Raw genomic sequence first — 23,207 nt, forward strand, 5'->3', positions numbered from 1 at the left:
CTACCACACCTAGTTTATATTATAGTGTAATTATAATCTACAGTGATAACTCTTCGTGGAGCAGGTCCTTTACCTAAATTCTTTTAGGCTGTTGTGGGGAGAGGTCAAAGTTTCTTCTTGAGTTTTCCAGGCTTTCATCATTTTCAGTTCAGCATAATCTGCATGCTGAAGTGGTACATCTTGGGGGCAGCCTACTTTGGCTCCTACAAAGCAATTGAGACACTTCTCCTTTTCATAATTTATATTAGAAAAATATGGAATAATAGCATTCAATGGGTTAGGAGAAATCTACTGAAACAGATAAAAGTGACAATATGTTTATAAACATAAAATAAAAATAATTTGAGGGAAGCCTGAGTGGTTCAGTTGATTGAGCATCTGATTCTTGATTTCAGCTCAGGTCCTGATCTCACAGCTGTGGGATTGGGCCCTGTGTCAGGCTCTATGCTGACAGCAAGGAACCTGCTTGAGATTCTCTCCCTCCCTTTCCTTCTGCCCCTCCCCTGCCCACTCTTGCTCCTCTCTCTCTCTCTCAAAATAAAGAAATAAACTTAAAAAAATCAATATAACTCTAAATCAATTTTTAGAGACTAATAACCATTTAAGAAAAAAAGAAAAGTATATAAAAAGAAAGTTCATGTAGTTAATAAGTTTAGAAGGAAAATGCAACTAAATAATAAATAGATGCCATTTCATATGCATCAGATTAGCAAAAATAAGCCACACCAAGTGCTGGTAAGAATACAGGGAAATGAACACTCTCAAATGTTGTGTATGGATGTGTAATTACAGAAATATTTTGGAAAGGAATTTAACAGTAGGTAGTAAAGTGAAAGTATGCATATACTTGAGTAAAGCAACTCTGTTTCTTTGCACACATTATATTGTAGGATATTTCAGCATTGTAATACCAAAGAACTTCAAAGAAAAGAAGAGTTACAGGCACTTTGGATTAAAGGAATAAGGCTTCTCATAACTGGAGGCAGCCCAGCCTCCATAATAGTGTTCCATTCCTACCTCGGCTCCCATACCTAACCTCCTCACTCCTACCCCCACCCTTACCCACTCTCATTCCCACCCTACTCCTACCTCTACCCAATTCCCAGCTGCCATTAGGGCTGAGCAGATCAGTAGCTTGGCATACCTGTAGCTCATTTGTTATTGCAAAAAGCATATTATGGCAGAACAATTAGGATACTAATGGAGAAAATCTCTTGTAAAAGGAGATATAAAATGTATGTTTTTTATATGTGATAGCAAAAGTTAAACATTTACATGAAAATTTAAAGCAATTGCATTACTTTAAAAGGATAGAATACTATTTTTAAATTTAATTATATATATATACATATACATATATATATATACATATTTTTTTTATTCTCAAGTTAGTTAACATACAGTGTAGTATTGGCTTCAGGAGTAGAACCCAGTGATTCTACTCTTACACATGATACCTAGTGTTCATCTCAAAAAGTGCCCTCCTTAATGCTCTTCACTCATTTAACCCACCCTCCACCCCCCAACCCCCATAAACTCTCAGTTTGTTCTCTTATTTAAAAGCCTCTTATGGTTTGCCTTCCTCTCTCTTTTTATCTTATTTTTCCTTCCCTTCCCCTATGTTCATCTGTTAAGTTTCTCAAATTCCATATATGAGTGAAATTGTATGTCTTTCTTTGACTTATTTCACTTACCATGATACCCTTTGGTTCCATCCATATTTTTGCAAATGGCAAGATTTCATTCTTTTTCATCCCAGATTAATACTGGATGGAGTAGAATGTTACAGATAAAATACAGAGCTACGTTATGCAAAATACTGCATGGAAAAGATTACACAGTAAGACTTCTATGTTTAAACACACTTACAAAGCCAGACAATACATTTTAATAGCTCAATTCATAATTATTGAAGAAACAAAGTGTGTGAGAAGAAAATATGCTAAAATTACAAATTAACTGAGTCTCAGTTGAGAAAAAGGACTGTGCCCTTTGGGATTTAATGGACAGAATGCAGAGATGATGAAGTTCTACACAGTGAGAAACTAGAAAAATCTCTTGATTATTATCTAGGCCAAAGTTTAAATACTAAACAAAGTATATTAGTTTTAGATGTCCTTTGCCATGATAATGCTCATAACAAAGCAACCTAAAACTCAGTGGTTTATGTGGTAGGCCGAATAATGCTCCCACACCCCTTAAAAACATCCAAGTCCTAATCCCTGGAATCCATTAGACTATATGTTAAAGGACAATTAAGGTTGATCAATAGCTGACCTGGAGATGAGGAGATTACCTGGATTATCCAGGTGGGCCCAGTGAAATCAAAAGGGTCTTTGTAAATTAGAGAGAGAACCAGAGAGAGTACATGGTAGGAAGGATCTGCTCTTGCTGGATTTGAAAATGGAGGAAGAAGACTAAAAACCAAGAAATGAGAATGCTGTCTAGGACCTGGAGAAATCAAGGAAACAAATTCTTTCCTAGATCGTCCAGAAGAAATATAGCCCTGCTGACATCTTGTTTTTCACCTAGTGAGATCCTTTCAAATTCTTGACCACCAGAATTGTAAAGTAACAGATTTGTGTTGTCTTGACCCTATAAGTGTGTGATAATTTGTTACAGTAGTAATAGGAAACTAATATAGTGTATAACAACATGCATTTTGTCTCAATCTACTTCAGTTAGTAAAATTCTAAACTGGACACAGTTGGATGGTACATGAGGCAGATTTTGTTAGTTTAGTTCCAGGATTTGAACCAAATCATGTCAAGTCATGACAATTCCAAGTGTTTGCATCCTAGAACCCAGGCTAAGGAGATAGAGGCCAACTGGGGCCTCTCAGCATAGATCTCTAACACACAAAGAGCCAAGCCCAACTGCACAAACACTTTTAGGACCTCTGTTTATGTCAAATCTTCCAATATCTCAATGTTCAAAGCAAGCCACTATCAAGTGTCACGTCAATGGCTTGGGAAAGTAAATTCCATCCAGAAGAGTAAAGGAGTCTTAACTGTTGCTAATAACGGCATATTTTAAATATTCACCAAAATAGGGGCACCTGGGTGGCTCAGTGGGTTGAGCAACTGTCTCCAGCTCAGGCCATGATCTCATGGTCAGTGAGTTCGAGCCCCACATCTGTGCTGACAACTCAGGCCTGGAGCCTGCTTTGGATTCTGTGTCTCCCCCCTCTCTGCCACGCTCTAACTCATGCTCTGTCTTTCGTCTCTCAAAAATGAATAAATGTTAAAAAATTTAAATATTCACCAAATTTTTCTAAGAAGTAATTGAAAACTGGTTTTACCTTAATTTATTTAGGACTTTGCCAAGAACTGTAGTCATTGATGGCAATAAAGTATTGTATTTCAGTTCCTTACATCACTGACCTCTATCCATCTTCATTTGCAACTGAAGGGGAACAGAATTTGTCACTTCAAAATATCTTTGTCTTAATTATTGTAGCTTTATTATTTTTAAGAAGCAGCAGACAGAAGGAAAGCTCTGAAAATTGAATAGAAGTTACCCTTTCATAAGAGACATTTACACTTGTAAGGGAAATCTCCATTTCTTCTGGTATCCCCCTCTCTCTTCCTGGAAGAGAAGGAGGAACTTCAATCATTACAAATTCTTATCAGTGGAGAAGACAATGATTTAAATCTCCATTAAAAACTGTACCCTACTTGGAGCACCGGCTGGCTCAGTCAGTAGAGCATGTGACTCTTGATCTTGGGGTTGTGAGTTAGAGCACCATGTTGGGTGCAGAGTTTACTTAAAAAAACAAAAAATACTGGGATGCCTGGGATGCCAAGCATCCGACTCTTGGTTTCTGCTCAGGTCATGATCTCACAGTTTCTTGAGTCTGAGCCCTGTGTAGGGCTCTGTGCTGAGAGCACAGTCTGCTGGTATTCTCTCTCCCTCTCTCTCTGCCCTTCCCTATCTTGTGCTGTCTCTATCTCTCTCAAAATAAATAAATGTTTTAAAACAAACAAAAATTTACCTTTGTTTACTGTGCTTTCCCTAATAACCTTCCATAGTATCTTTTCATTTTCCTCCCAACATCTTTTGTCTTTAGTTGGAGATGTTATTTTAAGACAGTGGGTGGTTTGGGCCACTTCAGGAAGTTACTCAGTTTCCTCAGAGTTTCCCATGTGTACAAGAGGTATACATGTTATCAAACTTCTGTTTTTCTCATGTTAATTTTTTTATTTCAGGGATGGCTCAGCCAAGAACCTAGTAGGGTGAAGGAAAAATTATTTTTCTCTATCACACAACTGTCCAATTTACAGAGACTTACTTCTAACTTCACTGGATTTCTATTTCTTGTTATGCTTTAATATTGCATATTAAAAGACATACTATTTGTTGGGCGCCTGGGTGGCTTAGTCAGTTAAGCGTCCGACTTTCGCTTAGGTCATGATCTCGTGGTTCGTAGGTTCGAGCCCCGCGTCGGGCTCTGTGCTGACTGCCAGGTCGGAGCCTGGAGCCTGTTTCAGTCTGTGACTCCCTCTCTCTCTCTGACCCTCCCCTGTTCACGCTGTCTCTCTCTCTCCTAGAAATAAATAAAACATTAAAAAAAAAAAAAGACATACTATTTGTCTTTATTACGTACAATGGATTATATACACATGTGTGCATTATAAATATACTTATAACATATATGTATGTATCACATAATATATATACAATTGTTACATCTGTTGCAAACTGTTTTTTTATCTGTTGCATTACAGTTGAGATATTATATAGATTTTAGTTCTTTTAGGCATATTAGGCAGGTAATTTCATAATTAAGAATTGCTCACAGTAATGTTGGGTTTGAGAGGGATAGAACCACCATCCTAGAGTAAAGTACACATTAATACAAAAAGAGCAACATTTTCTCCATACCTTCAAGATTTCCACCAAGAATTACAACCATGCCTTCACCATCTCAAGATGAAAACCAGTATTACTTAGCATCTTTATCAAAGAGGAAGATGTTTAATTGCAAAATCTAATTTTCTAAGGAATCTAGCTTTTTAGGGTAAAGGCATCTCCAAAAGCTCTTCCTCTTTTGACAGAAGTGGGAAGAAACACAACTAAACAAATGTGAAGACTTATATTTTTAAAATGTGAAATCTTGAAAGTTTGCAACAGAATCTATGATCAGCTGCAACTAGCCCTAAATGCGTTATCAGACAAAATTCGCAAATATTCCCCCATGTGCAATTCCTGGAATACAACTGACCATACAATAACACAGTGCTTCTCAAGGTGAGGTTCTCAGAAGAGTAGTATCAATATCACCTGGGGACTTGTTAGACATGCAAATTATTGGGTCCCACCGTGGACCCAATGAATCAGAAATAGTGATGAAACTCAGCCATCTGTATTTTTAAAAGCCTGTTGAAAGTTTGAGAACTACTGCTATATTCTTTTTTTTTTTAATTTTTTTAACGTTTATTTATTTTTGAGAGACAAGGAGAGACAGAGCCTGAGTCAGGGAAGGGACAGAGAGGGAGGGAAACACAGAATCCGAAGCAGGCTCCAGGCTCTGAAGTGTCAACACAGAGCTGGACATGGGACTCAAACTCAGGAACCCTGAGTGTGAGATCATGACCTGAGAAGAAGTCAGATGCTTAACTGACTGAGCCACCCAGGAACCCCTGCTATATGCTTTTTATTAGTACTTATACAGAGAAATTCATTACAGAGGCATTTGAATACAAAATGACCCTCTTTGTGTCTTCCAAAATTAGTATTCATTTAGAGAATGCTATTCTCTCCTTTTTTTAATGTGTATTTATTTTTTAAAGAGAGACAGAGATAGAGACAGAGAGAGCACGTGCAAGCAGGGAAGGGGCAGAAAGAGAGGGAGATACAGAATCCCAAGCAGGCTCCAGGCTCTGAGCTGTCAGACTCACAAACAGTGAGATCATGACCTGAGCCGAAGTTGGATGCCTAATCGACTGAGCCACCCAGGTGCCCCTATTATCTTTTGATAAGAAATGATCATTAGCTAAATCAGTTAAATACTTTGTGCTCCCCTCATAATGGCACAGAGGTACCTGAGTTTTCTCAAAGCAATATTAATTGTTTTGCATGAGGAGTATAGACTATTATCTATTTGAAGCATGACTTTATTCAAAAGTCCCCATGAGAGGGTTAAAACTATATCCATAGGCATCCACCAAACAGAAGGAAATCACATAACATCATCATTATACGAAAACTGGGAGTGATCAAAATTGTCCCTTTCCCTCTGAGAACCACTCTTCAGGTCTTGTTGTTCTTCAAGTACCAGGCCCAGTGGGATCCCCTAATGAGCTACTTCCTTTTCCTTTTCCTTTATCCTTGACTTCTGGAGAGTCATATTTGTGCCCTGAGTGTTTGGGTGATGAAATCATGGAGTTCAAAATTTCCCTTATATAGTGTAAGAGTTTGGTCCACTGCAACAAGAAAGCTTATATGTGTGACCTGGGAATAATTTCAAGAGGAGAGCCAGGGTGGGCAGGAACCCCCCTTCCCAGTAGCTAAAATCATCTCAGCAAAAAAGGAAAAATAATGTGCTATAAAACATAAAATAGGTAGATTTGACTTGTGACTTCAAATAACAAGGCTCTGGCTATCAGAAAAGAAGAGGGATAAGAAGAATATAGTAGAACATTTCTAGGTAAGTTGATTTTAATCATTAAAACTATCCCTACCTCTTCTTTCAGTTGGATTATTTCCCTAAATGCCTTCTATCTGTAACCCCCACTAATTCCATTTAACTGGCATTAATTTCTTGGCCACATAGCAACCTCTACCTCAGATACCTGAAAATACTGCCTCATTTCTGCAAACGGAGCAAGTTTACAGAGGATGTGGAGGATGAGGCAGTAAAGATTCAAGAATTAGATGGTTTTGAAGCAATGCAGAAACATTGTCAGATATGACAAAATAGCATTGATTTATAAATCTTGGCTTATAATGAGTACTTAATAAATGCAAGTTAAATGAGAGGAATTGTTTAAAGAAAGGAAACTTAGCTGAATTGTTATGCAATCAACACAGACATAGGCAGAACCATGATGTGGGGAAGAGCAGAGAACTGAGGATAGAAGTTTTGTCAAGAAATGAAGAAAGGAATGTGGAAAGCATTTTGGGCAAAAAGTACTGTTACTCTTGGGTCCACTTTTGACATTGTCTGCAGATTTCCATGCCCTTGTCAGAAGGTCACAGTGAATCTCTCACTATTACTTAAATAGACCTAAGCTTTCTAAATATCAGAAAATTTAAAACTCCTCAGATGATTTTAATATGCAGCCAGGACTGTGAACTACTCTTTTGACTAAAGAGGATAACGATACCAGGGGGAGAAAGAAAAAAATGGCTGTTTCAGGAGATGGTATGTGGTTTAGTATGGTGAAAAATAGAAGCTTAAGAAGCAATGATATTTTCACAGACTCACGTAAAATTAGGAAGTGGGCCATTTGAAGGTGCATGGGGAGATGGAAACACTAAGGCAGGAACAAACTTACCATGCTTAAAGAAGAACAAAATGGCCAAGAGTGAAGTGAGCAAAGAGAGAGTGATAGAAGCTTGAAGCTGAAGAGGTGAGATGAAACTGAAGGGTACTTTGTATGTCATGAGTGTCATGAATATTCATGATTGGAGTACTTCAGAGTGCCTTGTACATCATGGCAAAGACTTGTGATTTTATTCCTTATATAATAGGAAGTTATTGAGAATTGTAATATCATGTTATTTATAATTTTTAAGATAATCAGACCACTCTATTAGGCAATTTATTAGGCAATAAACATATGTAGGTGAAAGAGAAGAATAAAGACCAGTGAGTACGTTATTTTAGTGGTCCGAATGAAAACAAAATGTGTATTGGCTAGAATGGTGGTGATGTACATGAGAATAGTCAGAAGTCTCACTAGAAAAAGGGAAAATCCATTGACCAATAGAGTAATACAATTGCAGGAACAAGTTTTTGCATGTGATTCTGTTCAGAAGGAGATGAGTAAACTTAAAATAGGAATGAGGAAGGCATCCATTGTGATAGGAAGGTACAACATATGGGTACCAATGCAGTAGGTTCTATTTTGTGGTGGAAAAATGAGTAAAGTGTCTTTGTGCTTCTTGTTTTTAATATGAAAAAGAAAGATCACCTACTGAATTTTGAGGAAAGAAGTATGCATATTGGGAAATTAACAAGAAAAGTAATAAAGTGTCTATCGGAATGAAGTATGAATAGAAATATGTTCTGGTTGCCTAGCTATACTGAGAATTCACCTAAGGACTGTGTAAACCAGAATCAGTGATCATGTTGTATGTTTTTTGGAAGTCATGTTCAGCTGCCCAGGTATAGATATAAAACCAAGTTGGGTTTAACAAGGATTGGTCCTTTATTATATTAATATAGTTAGGGGAATAAGAATGAAGATGTGGAATATAAGCACAAGGAAGTGATTATAGTGATGGAATGTGTTTTCTAACCTGTGAGGAGGTAAGATGGTGACAGGAAAACACGGTAGCATTGATGGATTAGAAAGCCTTTTATCAGAATTATAGAAGTGGAAGGTACTAGGGAGGGTCAACAAGAAAAATGTAAGCTTAGGTATAAGAGAATGGATCCTTAGAACAATATTTTAAAGATGGCCATTCTCTGGCCAGCTGGGTGGCTCAGTTGGTTAAGTGTCCTACTCTTGATTATAGTTCAGGTCACGATCTCAGGGTCATGGGATCAAGCCCTGTGTCACGCTGTATTCTGACCATGGAGCCTGCTGAGGATTCTCTCTCTCTCTCTCTCTCTCTCTCTCTCTCTTTCTCTCTCTGCCCCTTCCCTACTTGCACTCTTTCTCTCTCTCTCTCCCTCTCAAAAAAAAAATATTAAAAATGGCTATTCTGGGGCTCTATTCATGATACTGTGAATGGCTGAAGCAAAGTAGGCAAAAAGACCATTCGGTTTTGAGGTCAAGAAATGAAAGACTAAGCTTTTTATCAGCTTGTCTATATGAACTAATCTTAGACAAACATTATGGCAGAAGTAGTAACAGAGGGACAGGCAGTAAGAAAGGTACAAAAACATAACTTGATAGGGAAGGAGGCTGAAGGTATAATAGGTAATAGCTAAGAGAGTAGGGAAAGGTAGTATGATCTGAAAGCCTGAATTTCAAAGGACCCCCTGTTTGTCAGGTGGAAGGACAAAGATCTGAAAAGTACAATAAGGAATAATAGGGTTCTAACACATTCTTCATTTTTAGACTCTAAAACGTCTGTGAGCAACAAAACTTATAAAAACAGTTTCCATTTGATGTGGCTGCACAGAATGTAATGTGCTCATAACATAGTCTGGTTTCTGTTAGAGGAAGAAACTAAAGTGAATTTTCAAAGAAAAGGAATTTTTTTAACAACAATCTATAAATTCCAAAAGGTATAGTGTAAGGATTTGGGAAGTGATGGGTAGGTAGGGAACTGAATATAATTAGGAGATTTGATAACTATTTGGTGATCGAAATTCTGATGATAAATACTGACAAGGCAGGCTAAGTTTCCTTAAGATGACAACAGTAAACAGAGATGGAAGCTATAATGAGACTTGTTCTGAAGGTATCTGAGGGGAAAATGGATGTTCAGATAGAATTTAATGACTTTGTTTAGATATAATTTATTGTTTTACTGTTTATTTTGAGAGAGAGAGAAAGAGAGAGCGGAGAAGGGACAAAGAGAAAGGGAAAGAGAAAATCCCAAGCAGGCTCTGGGCCATCAGCAAACAGTTGTGCACAGGGCTTGATCCCACAAACTGTGAGATCATGATCTGAGCTGACATCAAAAGTTAGACACTCAACCAACTGAGCCACCCAGGTGCCTCAGATTTTTCTGTCTCTTTAATAGTACCTCCCATCTCTCTCTTCATATTTCCATTCCCATTCTGCCTTTGGGTCTTATTAGGTCTGGAATACATAGATGCTAGTGAATGCCCTATCAGTTATTCTCTCTTTTGAATACTTAGAAAACCAAACCTAGTCAAGTTTCAAGAATGTGGAAGAATATAGCAACATAAATTCTGTGTAATCTTTTTGTAGCAAATTTAACAAATTGATTTTGAGGGTCACATTTTAGTTGAATTAAGTATGACTAAGAATAATATGTAAAGGGTGCTGTTCTCTGAGTTTTAACTGTCAGATCATAAAAGATTTAACCGTAGTAGTCAGTTAGGGTCAGATGCCTATTTGAAAAGCAAAGGAAATCTTTAACCTTTTGTATTGGTTTGTACAAACCAATTTATAAAAGCAAGAGTTGTATAAATTATATGCAACTTGTATAAATTTGATTATATAAAAAACAAGAGTAATAATAATGAATGAACTCAAATTCTAGAATAAGAACTAGAAGGAGGCATGCCTATAGTTTTTAAAATCATGCACAAAATTACTTTTTTATTTTTTTAATGTTTTTTATTTATTTCTGAGAGAGAGAGAGAGAGGGAGAGAGAGAGAGAGTGNCTGTTTCAGTCTGTGACTCCCTCTCTCTCTCTGACCCTCCCCTGTTCACGCTGTCTCTCTCTCTCCTAGAAATAAATAAAACATTAAAAAAAAAAAAAGACATACTATTTGTCTTTATTACGTACAATGGATTATATACACATGTGTGCATTATAAATATACTTATAACATATATGTATGTATCACATAATATATATACAATTGTTACATCTGTTGCAAACTGTTTTTTTATCTGTTGCATTACAGTTGAGATATTATATAGATTTTAGTTCTTTTAGGCATATTAGGCAGGTAATTTCATAATTAAGAATTGCTCACAGTAATGTTGGGTTTGAGAGGGATAGAACCACCATCCTAGAGTAAAGTACACATTAATACAAAAAGAGCAACATTTTCTCCATACCTTCAAGATTTCCACCAAGAATTACAACCATGCCTTCACCATCTCAAGATGAAAACCAGTATTACTTAGCATCTTTATCAAAGAGGAAGATGTTTAATTGCAAAATCTAATTTTCTAAGGAATCTAGCTTTTTAGGGTAAAGGCATCTCCAAAAGCTCTTCCTCTTTTGACAGAAGTGGGAAGAAACACAACTAAACAAATGTGAAGACTTATATTTTTAAAATGTGAAATCTTGAAAGTTTGCAACAGAATCTATGATCAGCTGCAACTAGCCCTAAATGCGTTATCAGACAAAATTCGCAAATATTCCCCCATGTGCAATTCCTGGAATACAACTGACCATACAATAACACAGTGCTTCTCAAGGTGAGGTTCTCAGAAGAGTAGTATCAATATCACCTGGGGACTTGTTAGACATGCAAATTATTGGGTCCCACCGTGGACCCAATGAATCAGAAATAGTGATGAAACTCAGCCATCTGTATTTTTAAAAGCCTGTTGAAAGTTTGAGAACTACTGCTATATTCTTTTTTTTTTTAATTTTTTTAACGTTTATTTATTTTTGAGAGACAAGGAGAGACAGAGCCTGAGTCAGGGAAGGGACAGAGAGGGAGGGAAACACAGAATCCGAAGCAGGCTCCAGGCTCTGAAGTGTCAACACAGAGCTGGACATGGGACTCAAACTCAGGAACCCTGAGTGTGAGATCATGACCTGAGAAGAAGTCAGATGCTTAACTGACTGAGCCACCCAGGAACCCCTGCTATATGCTTTTTATTAGTACTTATACAGAGAAATTCATTACAGAGGCATTTGAATACAAAATGACCCTCTTTGTGTCTTCCAAAATTAGTATTCATTTAGAGAATGCTATTCTCTCCTTTTTTTAATGTGTATTTATTTTTTAAAGAGAGACAGAGATAGAGACAGAGAGAGCACGTGCAAGCAGGGAAGGGGCAGAAAGAGAGGGAGATACAGAATCCCAAGCAGGCTCCAGGCTCTGAGCTGTCAGACTCACAAACAGTGAGATCATGACCTGAGCCGAAGTTGGATGCCTAATCGACTGAGCCACCCAGGTGCCCCTATTATCTTTTGATAAGAAATGATCATTAGCTAAATCAGTTAAATACTTTGTGCTCCCCTCATAATGGCACAGAGGTACCTGAGTTTTCTCAAAGCAATATTAATTGTTTTGCATGAGGAGTATAGACTATTATCTATTTGAAGCATGACTTTATTCAAAAGTCCCCATGAGAGGGTTAAAACTATATCCATAGGCATCCACCAAACAGAAGGAAATCACATAACATCATCATTATACGAAAACTGGGAGTGATCAAAATTGTCCCTTTCCCTCTGAGAACCACTCTTCAGGTCTTGTTGTTCTTCAAGTACCAGGCCCAGTGGGATCCCCTAATGAGCTACTTCCTTTTCCTTTTCCTTTATCCTTGACTTCTGGAGAGTCATATTTGTGCCCTGAGTGTTTGGGTGATGAAATCATGGAGTTCAAAATTTCCCTTATATAGTGTAAGAGTTTGGTCCACTGCAACAAGAAAGCTTATATGTGTGACCTGGGAATAATTTCAAGAGGAGAGCCAGGGTGGGCAGGAACCCCCCTTCCCAGTAGCTAAAATCATCTCAGCAAAAAAGGAAAAATAATGTGCTATAAAACATAAAATAGGTAGATTTGACTTGTGACTTCAAATAACAAGGCTCTGGCTATCAGAAAAGAAGAGGGATAAGAAGAATATAGTAGAACATTTCTAGGTAAGTTGATTTTAATCATTAAAACTATCCCTACCTCTTCTTTCAGTTGGATTATTTCCCTAAATGCCTTCTATCTGTAACCCCCACTAATTCCATTTAACTGGCATTAATTTCTTGGCCACATAGCAACCTCTACCTCAGATACCTGAAAATACTGCCTCATTTCTGCAAACGGAGCAAGTTTACAGAGGATGTGGAGGATGAGGCAGTAAAGATTCAAGAATTAGATGGTTTTGAAGCAATGCAGAAACATTGTCAGATATGACAAAATAGCATTGATTTATAAATCTTGGCTTATAATGAGTACTTAATAAATGCAAGTTAAATGAGAGGAATTGTTTAAAGAAAGGAAACTTAGCTGAATTGTTATGCAATCAACACAGACATAGGCAGAACCATGATGTGGGGAAGAGCAGAGAACTGAGGATAGAAGTTTTGTCAAGAAATGAAGAAAGGAATGTGGAAAGCATTTTGGGCAAAAAGTACTGTTACTCTTGGGTCCACTTTTGACATTGTCTGCAGATTTCCATGCCCTTGTCAGAAGGTCACAGTGAATCTCTCACTATTACTTAAATAGACCTAAGCTTTCTAAATATCAGAAAATTTAAAACTCCTCAGATGATTTTAATATGCAGCCAGGACTGTGAACTACTCTTTTGACTAAAGAGGATAACGATACCAGGGGGAGAAAGAAAAAAATGGCTGTTTCAGGAGATGGTATGTGGTTTAGTATGGTGAAAAATAGAAGCTTAAGAAGCAATGATATTTTCACAGACTCACGTAAAATTAGGAAGTGGGCCATTTGAAGGTGCATGGGGAGATGGAAACACTAAGGCAGGAACAAACTTACCATGCTTAAAGAAGAACAAAATGGCCAAGAGTGAAGTGAGCAAAGAGAGAGTGATAGAAGCTTGAAGCTGAAGAGGTGAGATGAAACTGAAGGGTACTTTGTATGTCATGAGTGTCATGAATATTCATGATTGGAGTACTTCAGAGTGCCTTGTACATCATGGCAAAGACTTGTGATTTTATTCCTTATATAATAGGAAGTTATTGAGAATTGTAATATCATGTTATTTATAATTTTTAAGATAATCAGACCACTCTATTAGGCAATTTATTAGGCAATAAACATATGTAGGTGAAAGAGAAGAATAAAGACCAGTGAGTACGTTATTTTAGTGGTCCGAATGAAAACAAAATGTGTATTGGCTAGAATGGTGGTGATGTACATGAGAATAGTCAGAAGTCTCACTAGAAAAAGGGAAAATCCATTGACCAATAGAGTAATACAATTGCAGGAACAAGTTTTTGCATGTGATTCTGTTCAGAAGGAGATGAGTAAACTTAAAATAGGAATGAGGAAGGCATCCATTGTGATAGGAAGGTACAACATATGGGTACCAATGCAGTAGGTTCTATTTTGTGGTGGAAAAATGAGTAAAGTGTCTTTGTGCTTCTTGTTTTTAATATGAAAAAGAAAGATCACCTACTGAATTTTGAGGAAAGAAGTATGCATATTGGGAAATTAACAAGAAAAGTAATAAAGTGTCTATCGGAATGAAGTATGAATAGAAATATGTTCTGGTTGCCTAGCTATACTGAGAATTCACCTAAGGACTGTGTAAACCAGAATCAGTGATCATGTTGTATGTTTTTTGGAAGTCATGTTCAGCTGCCCAGGTATAGATATAAAACCAAGTTGGGTTTAACAAGGATTGGTCCTTTATTATATTAATATAGTTAGGGGAATAAGAATGAAGATGTGGAATATAAGCACAAGGAAGTGATTATAGTGATGGAATGTGTTTTCTAACCTGTGAGGAGGTAAGATGGTGACAGGAAAACACGGTAGCATTGATGGATTAGAAAGCCTTTTATCAGAATTATAGAAGTGGAAGGTACTAGGGAGGGTCAACAAGAAAAATGTAAGCTTAGGTATAAGAGAATGGATCCTTAGAACAATATTTTAAAGATGGCCATTCTCTGGCCAGCTGGGTGGCTCAGTTGGTTAAGTGTCCTACTCTTGATTATAGTTCAGGTCACGATCTCAGGGTCATGGGATCAAGCCCTGTGTCACGCTGTATTCTGACCATGGAGCCTGCTGAGGATTCTCTCTCTCTCTCTCTCTCTCTCTCTCTCTCTTTCTCTCTCTGCCCCTTCCCTACTTGCACTCTTTCTCTCTCTCTCTCCCTCTCAAAAAAAAAATATTAAAAATGGCTATTCTGGGGCTCTATTCATGATACTGTGAATGGCTGAAGCAAAGTAGGCAAAAAGACCATTCGGTTTTGAGGTCAAGAAATGAAAGACTAAGCTTTTTATCAGCTTGTCTATATGAACTAATCTTAGACAAACATTATGGCAGAAGTAGTAACAGAGGGACAGGCAGTAAGAAAGGTACAAAAACATAACTTGATAGGGAAGGAGGCTGAAGGTATAATAGGTAATAGCTAAGAGAGTAGGGAAAGGTAGTATGATCTGAAAGCCTGAATTTCAAAGGACCCCCTGTTTGTCAGGTGGAAGGACAAAGATCTGAAAAGTACAATAAGGAATAATAGGGTTCTAACACATTCTTCATTTTTAGACTCTAAAACGTCTGTGAGCAACAAAACTTATAAAAACAGTTTCCATTTGATGTGGCTGCACAGAATGTAATGTGCTCATAACATAGTCTGGTTTCTGTTAGAGGAAGAAACTAAAGTGAATTTTCAAAGAAAAGGAATTTTTTTAACAACAATCTATAAATTCCAAAAGGTATAGTGTAAGGATTTGGGAAGTGATGGGTAGGTAGGGAACTGAATATAATTAGGAGATTTGATAACTATTTGGTGATCGAAATTCTGATGATAAATACTGACAAGGCAGGCTAAGTTTCCTTAAGATGACAACAGTAAACAGAGATGGAAGCTATAATGAGACTTGTTCTGAAGGTATCTGAGGGGAAAATGGATGTTCAGATAGAATTTAATGACTTTGTTTAGATATAATTTATTGTTTTACTGTTTATTTTGAGAGAGAGAGAAAGAGAGAGCGGAGAAGGGACAAAGAGAAAGGGAAAGAGAAAATCCCAAGCAGGCTCTGGGCCATCAGCAAACAGTTGTGCACAGGGCTTGATCCCACAAACTGTGAGATCATGATCTGAGCTGACATCAAAAGTTAGACACTCAACCAACTGAGCCACCCAGGTGCCTCAGATTTTTCTGTCTCTTTAATAGTACCTCCCATCTCTCTCTTCATATTTCCATTCCCATTCTGCCTTTGGGTCTTATTAGGTCTGGAATACATAGATGCTAGTGAATGCCCTATCAGTTATTCTCTCTTTTGAATACTTAGAAAACCAAACCTAGTCAAGTTTCAAGAATGTGGAAGAATATAGCAACATAAATTCTGTGTAATCTTTTTGTAGCAAATTTAACAAATTGATTTTGAGGGTCACATTTTAGTTGAATTAAGTATGACTAAGAATAATATGTAAAGGGTGCTGTTCTCTGAGTTTTAACTGTCAGATCATAAAAGATTTAACCGTAGTAGTCAGTTAGGGTCAGATGCCTATTTGAAAAGCAAAGGAAATCTTTAACCTTTTGTATTGGTTTGTACAAACCAATTTATAAAAGCAAGAGTTGTATAAATTATATGCAACTTGTATAAATTTGATTATATAAAAAACAAGAGTAATAATAATGAATGAACTCAAATTCTAGAATAAGAACTAGAAGGAGGCATGCCTATAGTTTTTAAAATCATGCACAAAATTACTTTTTTATTTTTTTAATGTTTTTTATTTATTTCTGAGAGAGAGAGAGAGAGGGAGAGAGAGAGAGAGAGACAGCGTGAGCAGGAGAGGGTCAGAGAGAGAGGGAGACACAGAATCTGAAGGCAGGCTCCAGGTTCTGAGCTGGCTGTCAGCACAGAGCCCAACACAGGGCTCGAACCCATGAACCATGAGATCATGACCTGAGCCAAAGTCAAACGCTTAACCAACTGAGTGACCCAGGCACCCCAGAAAATTCTTAGTATAAGCAAATTTAATTGTGTTCCTACTACAAGTAGGCAAGTTCTGAGGGTCCTGTCCTGGTGTGTGGTACATAGCTTAAGTGCAGAATGCATTTCAATAACACTGAAGATAACCTAAGACATGTATTTCTGGAATCCCATGTTCTAAAGGAGTGCTTAAATACCCATGCATTTTCCCTGAATTGTGTAATAAAAATGACATCCTTTGACAGTCTTACTTAGTGACACAAATAATTCTCAGGGTATATGCTCTACAATGAACTTCTAAGAAGCTCCTAGCCCTAAGACTAGACAAATGTCTCCGTTTTCATTGAGAGCTCTTCTCCTTGTTTTATACAGGACCTACAGATCCTCTTCAGCAAACCCCATCTGGGATGTTGCTTGACTGTATCAGAACTAGCTGTTGTCAGTCTCTGCACAGGCAAGAGTGCAGAGTCCATTTAAAGTGCACCCTGTATCACTACTTTCCAAAGAGGACTATTCCATCTATCATATTCTACAACATGCTAGTGACAGTGGTAACTTTATTTGGGCAAAGACTCTTCACTTTGTGTTATTGGTCCCTGTTGTCTTCCCTCCACCTCACACCCACACACACTTCTATTATAGAAATTAGCTTCTGGGGAGCCTAGATGGTTCAGTTGGTTCAGTGTTCGACTCTTGATTTGGGCTCAGATCATGATCCCAGGATCATGGGATAGAGCCCTGCATCGAGTTCTGTGCTGAGCATGGAGCCTGCTTAATATTTTCTCTCTCTTTCCCTCTGCCTCTCTCCCTGGCCCATACTCTCTGTCTCTCTGTCTCTGTCTCTCTCAAAATAAAATAAAATAAAATATATATTTTTAAATTAGCTTCCTTTTAGAAGCCTAAGTTTAATACAAATTTCCACCATAATGCAAACATATGCATACCTGCTTCTTATAGGAATCATAAATCATCTCCATGAGTGTAACTGCTACAGGGAATTTCTAAATCTCATTTTCCATGATAATATTAAGTTCCCTAAAATGTGGGACTATGAGTAGTGGCTATAGGCACAAATTGGATTTATATAACCTAAAAATGGACAACATATGGGAGATAGAGAGATACAGCACAGGTAGGTATTTGTGGAAGGAGGTCTTGTTTTACTGCTTAGAGTGTCTATGGAAGGTCTTTGGAAGGAAAGAGAAATTCTGCTAATTCGTGATAGAATCTAAAGAATAAAAGAAGACAGTGGGGGTAATTTGAAGTAAATGCCTCATGGTTAAGGCAATTTGATCTATACATGAACTGGGGCCAGTTATAAAGAAAGAAAAACGTACAATTCAGGCAAAAAAAAAAAAAAAAAGAACACCTCAAAACACTGTCCATCAAGTGGGAAGCAACCATCTGATGGTATTCTTATTTGAACAATATATCTTTCACATGTTGTCTGAAAAGCAAAGGGACCCAGAAGGAGAAACAGGATCATAACCAGAGAGTGGATTCCAAAAAGATGGACAACACAAAAGCAACAGAACTCAAAGGAAATTTCCTCCAACAACTCAGCCCTCTTGCAACAAGGGGAGAGTAAATATATTTCTTCTCTAATTAGGAAGCTTCCCAATGAGATGATCATGGATCGTATCAAAATTTTTTATCCTTTAATCAAGAATAAAAATAGTTTCTCCTTTTCTTACTCAGAAGTATAGAAAAATTGTTTAAAGTATAGAATTGCTGAACTGGAATGGGTAAGAGTAAAGGTCCACTACAATATCCTCTATCCAGAAAAGAAGCTTGAGGCTCAGCTCACAAAGAAACGAGTGTGAAAACATTATAGGTGTTTAGAGATAGGTCTGAAGTCAGAATGCAGACTCCATGTCCCCAAAGAGGTAGTTTTCTGTCTTTCCCATCTCAGCAAGTCATTAAAAGCCAAACTGTTAAAAACAACCCACCATGCATGTCTCATTGACAGGTGTTTAAGTTTCACTTAACAACCACCAACAGTATCTACGATGCTAATCTTCAACCTGTCCAGCACCCTGACCTTCACTTTGATGGGCATACCAGGCTTAGAGTCACAGCGCTTGTGGTTATCTCTTCCTTTCTCCTCCATGTTCTTGGCTATCCTCATTGGCAATGGTGTTATCCTCTTTCTGGTGGCCACAGAGCCCACATTTCACACCCCAGTGTACCTGCTCCTGGCCTTGCTGATGGTAGCTGACCTCATATCTACTCTGGCTCTGTTGCCCAAGCTCCTCTGCCTCCTTTGGTTCAATGATGGGGACATATCTGCCAATGCCTGTTTCACCCAAATGTTTTTCATCCATGGAGCATCTGTGGTACGATCAGCCCTACTTGTTGCAATGGCCTTTGACCGCTTCGTGGCTGTGTGTGAGCCATTACGCTATAACACAATTCTGAGCCATTCCTTAGTTGGACGCCTGGGACTGGTGGCTCTAGCCAAGGGTGTGATTCTTATTTTACCCATGCCACTTCTACTTCAAAGGTTGAGATTCTGCCACATGGTCATTCCTCATACCTACTGTGACCACATGGCTGTGGTGAAAATGGCCTGTGACCATACCAGACCTAACCGTATCTATGGGCTCTTTGTGATTCTGCTTGTGGTGGGACTTGATCTGCTGCTCATAGGCTTCTCTTATGGCTTCATCCTTCAGGCTGTGGTATGCCTCAACTCTCAAGATGCTACCCGCAAAGCTCTCAACACCTGTTCAGCCCACCTCTTTGTCATTCTTGTCACTTATGGGCCTGCACTCTTTTCGTCTCTCACTCACCGCATTGGTCACAACATCCCATCTCATGCTCATGTTCTGCTTGCCAATCTCTACCTTCTTCTACCTTCAGTGCTCAACCCCATCATCTATGGCATAAAAATGAAGGAAATACGGCACAAGGTGACCAAATGCCTTTGCAGAAGACCCGCATAGACTATGAGTGCAGACATACACCTGTGAGTAAATAAAGAGAACAACTGGCAATGCCTTTGCTCAGCCATCCAAGACCCAGCTGTATCTTTAAGTGAGCTGTGGAGCAAATAGATTTGTTTGTGTGTGGTAGTTTCCTACATTCTGGCTTGGTTGTTTTTTGTTTTGTTTTGTTTTGTTTTGTTTTACTTTGTTTTGTTTTGGCTTGCATGAAGAACCAATGTTTGTGCTTTCATGGAGCTATGACTAAAAAAGGAAGAGGCCAAGGTGGCTCTTTCTATGTCTGTTTAAACACGATCCCTCTTATGGCCCAGGTCTTCTGATGATTCTCACATGTGTGTTCACATTCATCAGCTACACACAAGATTTTTCTGTAGATGACCCAAGATCATCTTTCTTTGTTTTGGTGGAAAGTTTATTTTTGCTTTGGCTTTCTATTTTCTAACTTTTAAATTCTGTGTCTGTTTCTGAAGAATGTCTTACTACTGAAAGTGACCTAACCTACTCACTATCTTTGGATACCACTTTAACCTGGAAATTCGTCTTTTCACCAGGATTTTTTTTAATGCAATGGCAGTGCATCATGTTCACAATATCAGTTAAATGACTGTAATGATGATTATAACAAAAATGGAGGAACTTGAAGATGACATATAGACTCGGGATGTGGGGACTGTTGAAATACGTATCACAGAAGGTTTTACTGCAAGGGAAAACATGTGTCCAGATGCCTAATTCAGAATACTTCTGTGACCAGGAAATTTACATTAAAAAAAACATATGTTAACGGGAAGCTACCTGTTCCATAAGTGATATTCCAGAGTAACTCAGATCATGCACAAAGACCAACTTATATGAGGAAGCTGTGCCACTTTGAAATATTTAAATCATTGTAGTGCTTTCTATCTAATCATTTTAGGCACAAAGTCATCATAGGGTCAATTGCATAAAGTAATAAGGCAAATACGAGATTGGATCTTTAAGCAGAAATGACCCCTTTCTTAACAAAATTTAAAATGAATCCATGGGGTATAAAAACTACTAGAAATAGGATAGTCACCGTTTTAAAGTTAAACAGTTGTGATTATCATAAACTCGGGAAAAAGAATCCTAAAACTTTAATTCCTTCTTAAATCTCTATCTCTGTGCTTGAGATTCTTAAAAAGATAATGGCACTGCAAGGAAGAGTTGTGTATGTACTTTTTATCTCTAGCCAGGACTTCTGACCAATCCTCACCTCCTGTCTACTCTGTTTAGCTCACCAGTCTATAAATCTTAAGAACATCTTCATTCATGTGACTTTGACAGAGAGAGCCCTCTGTACTAAGCACTCCTTTTCCTTCAGTTTCCCCTGGTCTTGCCTAGCCTTTAGAGTAGGAAGATGCCTACAAAACAGGGGGGAGGAAATCATATTATCCATATAAGAAAATAAAGAAACCATTATCTCTAGCCTGTTCTGCTGTTTATCTCTCTTAGTAAAGAAATGTCTTAATTCATTCTTAACTACGAAAGTATTTTTTGTAGAGGGTGTGTTGGGGGAAGGTTGGCCTGGGGGTAAGAAAAAAGGGAGAGGCAGATAATTAACATATAGAGGTCTCCCTGTGCCTTTTTGTACGTCATAACCCAGATTTCCCATTGAAGGTTGGAGCATAGAGAGAGGGTTTATGCCTGATACTGACTTTCCGCCACCATCATGGCCAGCGTGTCAGAGTTTAAAAAACCAAGATAATTAAGGACTGAGTATTCTACTGTTACCAATATAATATCAATATTGGAGAAGAATGATAACATTCAAACCTGGAATAAACATGTGAGGATACCGGGTAATAAGAAACCATAAAGTTCAGAGCAATAGCTAAGGTTGAGGTAATTTTGTCCTAGAATAAGAGTGAATGGAAGAGGCCTATCTTACGTTTCTCACATTCTGTTAATTTCGGCAGAAATACCATCTGTTTAAATGTCTCTGTGCTAGTTATTCTAGGTATTTTTATAGATAATAGCTTAGGAAACCATTTCAACTTTAAGCCAAGCTATGTAATAATATTCATTTTGTAGGTAAAGTTGCAGAAGCTCAATTTCTTTGTAATTTTCCCATAATTATACAAGTAGTAAGTGATTGATCTTAAATTTTCTTTCTGATGATAAAATGTCTTCCCGTTGTATTATGCCCATGTTGTCTCTTTAAAGATAACCAAGAATGAAGAAGTTGTGCAGCAGGATTAAGTGAAACATTGATCAGGAATGGTGTTAATCATAAAAAACATGGCAACTATTGTGTCCCTCCCTACCTCATTCTTAACACTCATAATTAAGTAGAATAGTATGTAGGTTGTAGTATGAAAGATTGCCTCTATTTGGAAAACTGAAAATATCTTCCTCTTCTGGTTACACTGTTTTTAATGCCCCACCTCACCTCCATCCAATCTCCACTGTTATGAGACATGTTTCACCCCTAGAAGTTGGCTTTGATGGGGTGCATCAACCAGTCACCATGATACCCGCCTCCTTTTTGGGTTTGCCCAAGAGAACTATGTTAGTCTGGGTCCTCAGAGGAGACTCTAGAACAAAATTAAACATGGAAGAATTTTATTAGTGGAAATACCTGTGTGCATTAAGCTAGGGAGACAGGGGAGACTGGGACAATCATCAGACTACAAGTTTGACTATGAGTGAAGTGGGGGGAGGACTATTGAGTGAAAGTGATCTGGATTTCTGCACAACAAAATCACTGGAAGTCTTGAAGCTAAAGGCAGCAGATTTTTTTTTAAACCTTCCGGGTGTGGGTCTGACCTTAGTATCTCCAGGGTCATTCCTAGTCATTGACTGGAAGCAATCTCAGGTAGGCATGACTTTGGCAAGCAGAGGGGCCCTCATTTGGTTACTTTTTCTGTAGTATGAAGTCTGCAAGCTGCCTTCTCCTGGCTGCCAAAATTTACCCTTTATACAGCTCAGCTCTACTTTTCCACACTGGTTCAAGAAGTTCTCTTCTAACCTGAGGGAAAACTCAGACGGCAATAGTGGGATGAACTCTGGTCACTGCCTCTGCAGTTGATCCCAGGGCTGCAACTAATGCTCATCATTGCCTTCCACCACTCTGCAATCTGGATTTCCCTCACCATTGGCTATTGCCGAGGGAGGAGTTGTGACTTACTTTTGTGGCCCCAAACTTCATTCTGAAAGTGTCTAAACACTTCAGGGTCATATCCCTTTTTAGTCCAGGATGTTTTCACATGTTCATTTAGTCTTATGATAAGGCAAGGGAGTACCAGTATGTACCCAAGTAAATCTCCTGGTTTCACACGATTCCTTCCTGCTGACTTGTGAAAGGGACCATACCTCTTCCTGCTAATTAGGTTCAAAGTGGAAGGAAGCTCTTGGACTTCCAAAATTCTACTGGCAAGAAACAGGCTAAAAATTAAACATCTACAAACATGCTATCATTCATGAAAAAGTAAAGGTAACTAAGGGTGAAACCATGAACCTAGAAAGCAGAACCAAGTCCCCCACAGGATGGAGCCAAGAGCCCTGTAGAATTAGCTGTAAGATAGACATAAAACCGAGTCAAGGAACTCCAACTAAAGTTTGCTTGCTCAGCTTCTTCTGCCCTTATACCTGAGGCTCCATTCAGACGTGTTGCCTCC

At 38.1% G+C, this 23,207-nt stretch overlaps 1 protein-coding gene across 1 annotated transcript; it reads left to right on the forward strand.

Moving 5' to 3' along the window:
- Positions 1-18,633: 18,633 nt before the first annotated feature.
- Positions 18,634-19,569, forward strand: LOC120226310 (putative olfactory receptor 52P1). The gene has a single exon (XM_039224502.1). The coding sequence runs from the start codon at positions 18,634-18,636 to the stop codon at positions 19,567-19,569; it is 936 nt and encodes a 311-aa protein (XP_039080433.1).
- The last annotated feature ends 3,638 nt before the right edge of the window (positions 19,570-23,207 follow it).

This window comes from Hyaena hyaena, unplaced genomic scaffold (genome assembly GCF_003009895.1).
Source record: "Hyaena hyaena isolate Hyena2069 unplaced genomic scaffold, ASM300989v1 scaffold_1659, whole genome shotgun sequence".
In the NCBI taxonomy this organism is placed as follows: Eukaryota; Metazoa; Chordata; class Mammalia; order Carnivora; family Hyaenidae; genus Hyaena; species Hyaena hyaena.

What these genes read in the sequence shown, in the direction of transcription:
- LOC120226310 (XM_039224502.1), top strand. Translation starts at nt 18,634, where the DNA reads ATGCTAATCTTCAACCTGTCCAGCACCCTGACCTTCACTTTGATGGGC.